This window comes from Hordeum vulgare, chromosome 2H, assembly GCF_904849725.1.
Source record: "Hordeum vulgare subsp. vulgare chromosome 2H, MorexV3_pseudomolecules_assembly, whole genome shotgun sequence".
Taxonomy (NCBI): Eukaryota; Viridiplantae; Streptophyta; class Magnoliopsida; order Poales; family Poaceae; genus Hordeum; species Hordeum vulgare.
Window position 1 is genome coordinate 239577873 of NC_058519.1, and position 9037 is coordinate 239586909.

The following is a 9037-nucleotide window of genomic DNA, read 5'->3' on the forward strand; positions in this document are numbered from 1 at the left end:
GTAGATACTATAGCACCTTCCGTTCATGGGGAGATGTTTATACCATCTAAGTTCATTCGTTCATTGATTACATACTTGATCTTCTTTCCCAGTGATTGGAATAGGGATTTCCATGGATTATAGGCCCTCGATTGTAATGATGGTATCAATGAAAGATGAAATAACATGATACCATTTGAAGCAATGGTTGATAGCACGAGGTCTAACCTTGATTGGGTAGATCGAGAAGAAAACCACTAAGAAACTGGACTGCAACCCCAAGAAAACAATTAGTTCAGAAAAGCAAGTCAGGATATGGTGGCGATGCAGCAACGATATGCATTCCCGCAAGGGGTAGTGAAAAGCGGCAGGATATGGTTTCTTATTCTAAGACAAATTACTATACAATAATGATATTACCATTATGACATGACACTTGAGAGGTAATTTAAAGTGATTAAACCCACTTTCCATGTTAGTTTAAGGAACAATGTCGCTAGGGACCAAAGTAGTGAGAACGACAGCTCCATTTTCCAAAACTTTATATATCATAAGACTGTGAAAGCACACAATTTGATATTCCCCTTGGGAAATAGGGAAAAATAGGCCCCGGATTCCAATAAGTTATGTCTCTCCTAGTGGAAACTACACAATTGACTAAGAAGATTGGAAGGTCGTATAAAAATACTCATCGGGTCTTTCGTTCCAGCAGTCATGATATAGTTTTTAGCTTTGACCGCTCTTAAGGTGCCCGCACTATTGCCTTGAATCGCCGACTTGTGTTTCGGTGTAACCAAAAAGCAGAATCCTATCATTTCATGACTCGATAGAGGCTCCTCATTCATCCATCGGATAGGACACCCCATATATGGAGAACGAGAACGAGATATTGAATTTTTTACATCTCTAACTACATTCTCACATTTCTTTTTTGATCTCATGACTTTTTATGGGATCGGAAAACGAATGAGATCAAAAAGGCCATCATTGGGGCAAACAATGCAATAGCTTCGGTGAGAGCAAAGCCCAAAATGGCATAATCAAATGATTGTTTAGCCAAAGATGGACTTTGCGCCATAGAATGAATCAAAGAACTGAGGAAGTTTCCAATACTGATAGAAGCCCCCACTAAAGCAATGGTAGCAGCTCTGACACCTATTGATTTAGCACCTTCTATCATCTCTAGTCGAGAAAATACTTTTCTTGTCACATTTTTCCTTCGTTGTCCTTTCTTGGATTTCTTGTTGATGATTCGAAGTACTTGGGCCGGCCCTCCGTCATTTTCTAATATTGGGTTATGCAGACCACTAATTTTATACAAATTACCACAATTTGCAAGGCTATCACATATTCAAGAAATTGAGCTACGGATTGGAAATAATCAAGTACAGGTAATCATCATGTATAGGTATAGGTAGGGGGTCTGTCAACCCTTGTGGGGCTGGGTGGGGTATGTTGAAATACTTGAGAAGCTCCCCCTTATGGTTGGGGTAGACTCTTAGCAGCTTTGTTTACGCATGGCATGAAAATCTCTCTATAATAATTATGTGAAAAAGCCAAAAATGGCCTATTGGGGTTCAATTAGAGAGAAAAGCCTTCTTCCTACATCTGTTAGTAAGGGGCAACCTTTTTGATTAATTCACACATAAGGCAAAGTGCTTTCTTTCAAAGAAGCATTTGTTTCCATCTTTCTTTCATTAGTTGAGCCACCTTTTCTAAGAAGGATTTTTGTAATTCTGGATTAGTAGTACTTAGAATGGCTTTTTCATATTGAGAAATTATGTCTAGTGGCATTCGATCATAGAAGTCGTTGACAACAGCATAAATCACAATGATTTGTTTTCCAATTGGAAGTGGTTAATATTATGGTTGTTGGTCGCTTCTATAAGCCTTGCACCTCTATTGAGTAACGTGTGAGTCGCTGAATCAAGGTCTAGCCCAAATTGAGCGGAGGCGGCGACTTCACGATATTGTGCCAATTCCAGTTTTAAACTACCGCATACTTGTTTCATAGCTTCCAATTGAGCGGAAAACCCGACGCGGCTGACGGATAAGCCAACATTAATAGCTGGTCTAATTTTGTGATAAAAGAGCTCTCTTTCCAAATAGATTTGACCATCTATAATGGAGATAACATTGGTGGGGATATAGGCCAATACATTTCCATCTTCTTTTTCAATCACGGGTAACGCAGTCGAGCTACATGCAGATGTCTAGTCCGATCATTTAGCGTCTCTTTCTAAGAGACGGGAATGTAAATAGAAAATAACCCCATGGGAATGCCTCACGGCCTGGTGGTCGGCATAACAATAATGACATTTATCGATATGCCACCTCCTATTTACTTAGATCATCATATATAATTAATGCATGTATTCCATTATCACGGAAATATTCCCCCATGGCACACACTTAATATGGGCCATAAATTGGAGAGGAGCAGGATATGAAGCGGTGGCTGCTACAAGAATAGAATATTCCAAAACATTTGCTTTTGAAAGAATTTGAACTAATTGTGCCAGAGTTGAGCATTTTTGTCCAATCGCAACATAGACACAATACAATGTCTCACTCCCATTTGGGCCCCTTGAGTTCATTTTCTTTTGGTTTAATATAGTATTGATAGCTTTGCAGTTTTTCCAGTTTGTCTGACCCTGATTATAAGTTATCGTTGACCACGGCCTATAGGAACCATGCTATCCACTTCTTTTAAGCCTTTTTGCATGGGTTCGTGCATAGATTTACGTTCAATAATCCCTGGGGCATTCAGTTTGATGTGTCTTCGTTCATGGTCGCTTAGAACCCCTTTTCCATCAATAGGTACTCCCAATAGGTACTCCCAATGCCTTTCCCACAAGAACATCCACAAGAGATCCATTGCACTTCACTAAATATCCTTCTTTAATAGCGGTATCACTACCAAAGACAACAATACCTACATTCTCATTCTCAAGATTTAAGGAGATTCCTTACACACTGCTCGCAAATTCCACCATTTCTCCTGCTTGAATCCCATTCAATCCATAAACACATGACATCCCATCTCCAACTGAGACCACTCGACCGATCTCATCCACTTGAAAATCCGTGTAAAAGTTGGTCATTCTACTTCCTAATAGAGTCATGAGTTCTGCAGCTCTGGGTGAGAATTCCATACTTTAACAAATTACATGGATGATATTTTCAAGGGAGAAATATGCTTTAAAGAAAAACCTCAATCTTCAGTAAACTTTACACAATCCAGATTTGACATAGCAACCCTTGATACAAAGTTTGTCAAATTAAGTAGATACGTCCAGACAGGGGAACCACTCGTGCCCCAAGGGCTGACTCTTCTTTCATTATCTACGGTTTTTTGCCTGATCCAAATTTATTGTAGGATGTCCGAGACAGGATTTCTCTGGTGGAGCTTATAGAAAACACCCTTCTTTATACTAATCTTAACATATTCTCTATACGTTAATAAGCTAAAATCAGACCCTCTACCAGTGAAATCACACAAGTCTGGCACTACCTATGTATCCTTAAACCTCCGACAATCCGTTCTCGTACCAAAAGGTAAGAGTTGGTGAACCATAGTCAAGCGCATAGTTAGTGGTAGAATGCTTATTTAAAAGAGAGGTTCCATGTGATTCACTTATAACTCTAAGGCATTTAACTTGAGGACGACAACTCTTTTCTATTGATGAGAAACATAAGTAAGAAAATTAGCTATGTTTCCACTTTCTCTCCATTTCCTATCGGATTGTTGCGTGTTGATGGTAGGTTTGTTCTAGAGGTTCTAGAGGCATTACTTTGGCTATGCGGAGTATTTGCGAATACCATATCTATCACATTGATCCCCTCAAGAGAATTTAGAAATATACCATTTATACGTCATTACATTCCCGGAAGAGTTCCTCCTGGAACAAATGTCTCATTTATGGATAAATTGGGAGAAAAATTGGAAACCCTAGCTAGTATTTATTTTGGAAAGGATAACTCATCAAAGCAACGTAGCTTTTTCTCTCTTTCCTTCTTTCCACCAACCTTCATTATTGAAGTTTACTTATAGTGCTTGGTTCTTCCCTTGTAGTGAATTGGGAGGCCTACTGTCCGAATTCGAACTGGGTGCAAAAGAACTCACTAAGGCTCCATTCAAAAAAAGAATGGAATAGGACAAGGTGGTGAGATTTTGGCAGATCATCTAGAATCTGGTTGGACTAATGCGCATTGGCAAAAAATAGTAGAAGTTTTTTACAGGTTTGGTTTTCCTTTCTGATCAATCGAATTGCTTTTAATAAACCTCAATTCATTCAATTAGCCTTAAGGCATAAAGAAAGCAATGGTATAGCGTTCCATTACCGATCATGGTGGTATCGGAAGCACGCCTACTTCTCTGGTTTGTCTACCTTACCTAAAAGGACAAGTCTTGCGAGTAAGTCGGCTCTCTCGTAGGGATCTAGGATAAGAGGGATCTTGGAGTCATTTCTAGACTGGATGTGTTGTTTAGTTGGGTAGACTGTGCATACGAGAGTGGATCCTAGATGATATGCTCAGTCGAGAGGGCGTTATACTTGGGTGCTACCTGAGTGTGGAGATTTGTAGTCTGGAAACCTAGTCGATAGACAAGGGTGCTTGTTCAAGGCGAGGGAACTCCAAGATGAGATAGGATACCTATATATGACAGTGGTTTAAGTCATGGGTGATAGACCATGCACTTGCCTTGGATAGTGAGGAGGCATTTTGTCAACAATGTATGGGATACTTTGTTGATCGTGTTCTCGAGGACTATGAAGACCAATGAGTCATGAGTTGTGATCCTATACTTAGTGTACTGGTTTAGTAGGGAAGCCTCGTGTTAAGGCGCCGTTAATAAAGGGGTCGTCCCAAACTTGTGGAGTGCGATGGGGGACTTGGATATAGATTGCGTGCTGAGTGAGGAGCTTTGCGGAGCGTACTCTGGTAGACATATTCCGTTGTGAGATATTGAGTGTTGTCCGTGCTAAGGACATGTTAGGTTAAGTGAGATGGTGGGACATGCTGAGCGTAGCACTGGGAGATATCCCGAAAGTGTTGGATCTGGTTCCACCATCATTGGAAAAGGCGAGCGGTTCAAAAAAATACCACGAGACCACTACAAAAAAGGTAAAATCACAGCAGGGCAGATGGATGGAGCGAGCCTATTCCAAATAATAGAGCTCAACATTTCTGAATTAGAGTATTTACTTCATTAACAATAGAATTCTCCATTTTCATATTTGTAAGTACATATATAATACAAACAACCAAATCAAGAAAAATAATACACATCCAAGGAAATTAGCATACTTCTTTGAACCAATGGGCAAAACCTTTGCCCTTATTGGGCATAAATGCAAAATTATGTGAAGTTTGGCTAGAGCTAATTGGGCCTTCTTGGTGTATGCGAAATTCAAACATTAGAGATTCATTTACATAGTCAATACGTATAGGGTTTCTTGGACAAGTTTTGTCAATGGGGTAAGACAAGACCCTATAGTTCACTTTTGTATCTTTAGCATTCCACTTCACTCCATATGGGGAATCATGGATGAAGCAAATCAAGACAAACCGGGCGTACTCCTTCCCAACCTTCTGAACACAAAGCTTCTCTTATGATTTTCGCTACTTTCTTCAGTTTAGTGAAAAATATCTTAGAGAGTGTAAGCCCGTAGTACCCTTTGAGGTTGGTGAAGGGAAGTGAAACGTAAGCGGGGTTTCAAAGAACGATACAAAATATACATCTTTCTCCCTCCTGTCTATATTCTTCGAAGTGTTCACAAGTTCCTCGGGGGTTCTGTTCCAGCCAATCCTAAGTGCTTCGATAGCATGTGAGCCGAGCGACTAGCTTTCAGGTAATATGCATTTCGTCAACAAGTAGGTAAGCACAATGATTTCCCAAGGTAGCAAACAAGTCCAATTCTAGGCGAAATGGGGTTCTGTTTTATTTGCTAAGGCAAGCAGGATAGTCAAGTAAGAAAATATACCAGAAGCCATCCATTATCTTTTTTTCCAAGGAAGGAACAATAAATAGCTCATAGTTTCCTTGCAACTTCTCTAAGAGTTGTCCTTCTATCATTGGCGAGAATTTACTTCATTGTCTATGCAGGCAATAATAGATAGACTTATGTACATAGTTGGGCCCAGGCTAAGAAATAAATAATAAATGGATTCCTCCCCCTTTAGCATATGCTTATGTAGCACTAGCTTATGGGAAAATACTAGAATATGCTTTTCTCCATTCGGAGATTTATATTCTTTCTCCTTATTTTGGAAAATAAGTTTTTAAGCAAGTGAGCAAGCCATACCATTCATCCTCCACCTCCTCGTCCATGAAGTCTGTTGACTTTGTTTTTCCGGTAAAGGCATCATATGCCCTAAGAGCCTATTTTTCCACATCAAGAGGAAAGGAATCAGTCCCACACACAACCCCAAAAGAATAAACTGGATGGACCCCTATTCACGCGCCTATCGACCGATGGTTCTCAACTAGTAACTAGTGCCCCCCTATGGACCACTCCTATGTAACTCCCACATAAAAGGGAGAGAGAATATAAATGGAATATTATGGGCTTTCTCATCTTAAGAAACTGAAGGAAACTCGTATAGAAATATAGGTTTTGCTTCCGCATAAGAAAGAACGCTACAAAGGTGGCTCATAGCAATTCTCTCCTATGGAGTGTAAAATCTAGTATGGAGCTTGATGCAACAGCCACTAGATTCCTACCTTTAGTGCTTGACAATGGATGGCCCTTCTTTCCCTTTTGGTATAGAAAAACGATTTATTGGCCATCTCACTAGTGGTCCCAATCCTTGACTCTAGTATGTATCTCATATCAGCTGCCCTACTCCTATTTATAGATTGATGCGTCTGGAGACTGATAACGCTTGTGATCTCTTTCTTTTTCTATTGGTTAAGGAATGCTAATAATGAAATAAGTGATAGAGCTACTAATGGAAATCATGTCCCTCTTGATCTCCATTCTCATTGGACGTTTTGACTTAGTCGCTATTTCACTTTTCACTTTGATTCGCATACTTTATTTTTTCTTTCACTACTTCCTTTCGTCTCTCTTCTTTGGGCCCTGTATTGGGAACCATTCTTTTCCTGGTTTCCATTAGAATAGCATTCCTTCCATTCTTCCAACTAACCATATCTCTTATTCCTAGCTCCGCTCTTTTAGAACCAATTTCCATCTTTCCACTGATAGCTGCGAAGAGCTCCCCTTCACTAGGTATGGTTATTTTTCGTTCATAATGGTGGTCTAGGAGAACCCGAAACTACAGCACACATGGGATATACATTTTTCTATGGTTTGTGATTGTTGCTACCACCTATCTCTCTTTTTCTTTTACTTTATCAGATATTTCATAAAACGTACTCTCTATGGATCCCCACCATAGAAGGGCAACAAGAGATAATGGACTCAGGTAGGGCAATAGATGATAATGACTCGTCAGGTTTGAATTGCCATTATTTATATACTAAGACATATATTCCATGAAGGAGTCATGAAACTTCTGATAGGTTCTTATCTGAGATTTTGTCTATATGGATCATATGTTGGTTTAGAATTGCTCGGGAATTCATTGATAGTGACTTTTGAAGTTCTAGGTTTTCTAGTCTACTCCTCATTTTTCTCGATCGAGTCGCTTTCCTTCATTCTACTCGTCCATCCCTCTTCATGAACTTGTACAATCAATGCCACAAAGATAGCAAACTCGATTATCGAATATATAAGGAAAGTGGCGACAGTTTGGCACCAGATATCAGGGTGTGTGGAAACAGGAGCTATGAAAAGCAGAAAAAACATCAAAAAAATGGCGAATGCTCGTGAAGGTTTCCACAGAAAGACCCCTTGGTTCTGGCAAACAGATCGCAATTATAGGTACGTGGGAGCATACCGATAGAATGAACAAAATACAAATAGTTAACATAATATAGTCAAAGATCTTAGTTTGTGACTTGATCATGACCGAATTCGTTGATGTTGCACCCATGAAGTATCGAAAGTGCAGAACATTGGGAACTACCCGGGGAGGAGTTAGGGGCTGGAAAAAGGAGAAGCGAGAACCACATAAATGAAGGATCCTATTGTATTTCTGCCTTTGTTCCCCATAGCAACTCGGGATCGAAAAGAACCAAATTTGATGACTTATTAAGGCAAAGATGAAGTAAGAGCATGCTATTGAAGAAGTTGCAACATATGTCGGGGGGGCGCATTGATTGTGTACAAACAAAATACTAGTCCAAAGGTAGGGTAATAAAGGGTTTAGCTAATTGAGAAATTGACACTTTCGGGAACTAGTAACGCATAAACCACGTGAAACCAAGACCGATCAATATCCAAATGGAACGGATTCGAACTTCTCCTAGAAACGTTTTCGGTGCAAAATTCAAAAACTGAGTAATTCAAAGGAAAAATGAATTGGAGGCATGCGCTGGACTGAAGAGACAGATTCCTTTCTCCGGGACCTTTTCTTTGTTTGCGTTAGAGAATCCCGCACCCTGTTTGCAATCAATGCAAATTAACATTGCTCAAGACCTCTAGAAGGCTCTAATAGAAGTGGGACCGTCTCTTGTGAGCGTTGAAGTCCCTTTCCAATTTTTGTAATTCATTTACGTAAAAATACGCTCCTAATTCCCCAACACCTAGTAGTCCAACCTGGGTTTTAGATAGTGGTTGATTTCCCTGGATTCGTAATTACCTCGCCCCCCCCCACCAACATTTTTTTATTATGATTCACTCATTTTGAAGGTTCGTTCTGCTTTTGGTCTTCAATAAATTCAGAATATTTTTGAATTCCCATTTTTATGCTGGGTCAAGCATGTCCCCCTCCAGAAAATCCGTAATGGGATCATCCTAAGCAGGCGGGGCATCCCGAGCAGGTGGGGGTCCAAAATCAATTCCAAAGTCTAATGCCAACTTCATGATCAAAATCAACTATCACCTTCTCAGGACTCGACCTAGAACTTCTTTCACTTTATTATGCCTCATTCAATCAGAAAGCATCTCATCGAAGAGGAGCACTAAAGAAGCACGCTAGACTTCCTACT

At 39.9% G+C, this 9037-nt stretch overlaps 1 protein-coding gene and 2 pseudogenes across 1 annotated transcript; all 3 read right to left on the bottom strand.

Moving 5' to 3' along the window:
* Positions 1–890: 890 nt before the first annotated feature.
* Positions 891–1183, bottom strand: LOC123429979 (ATP synthase subunit 9, mitochondrial-like). The gene has a single exon (XM_045113940.1). It carries the CDS (start codon positions 1157–1159, stop codon positions 917–919), a length of 243 nt encoding a protein of 80 aa, XP_044969875.1. The 5' UTR covers positions 1160–1183; the 3' UTR covers positions 891–916.
* A 461-nt stretch (positions 1184–1644) lies between these two features.
* On the bottom strand, positions 1645–3083 carry LOC123426250 (annotated as a pseudogene).
* Positions 3084–7604: 4521 nt separating this feature from the next.
* LOC123429980 lies at positions 7605–8418 on the bottom strand (annotated as a pseudogene).
* Between the last annotated feature and the right edge of the window lie 619 nt (positions 8419–9037).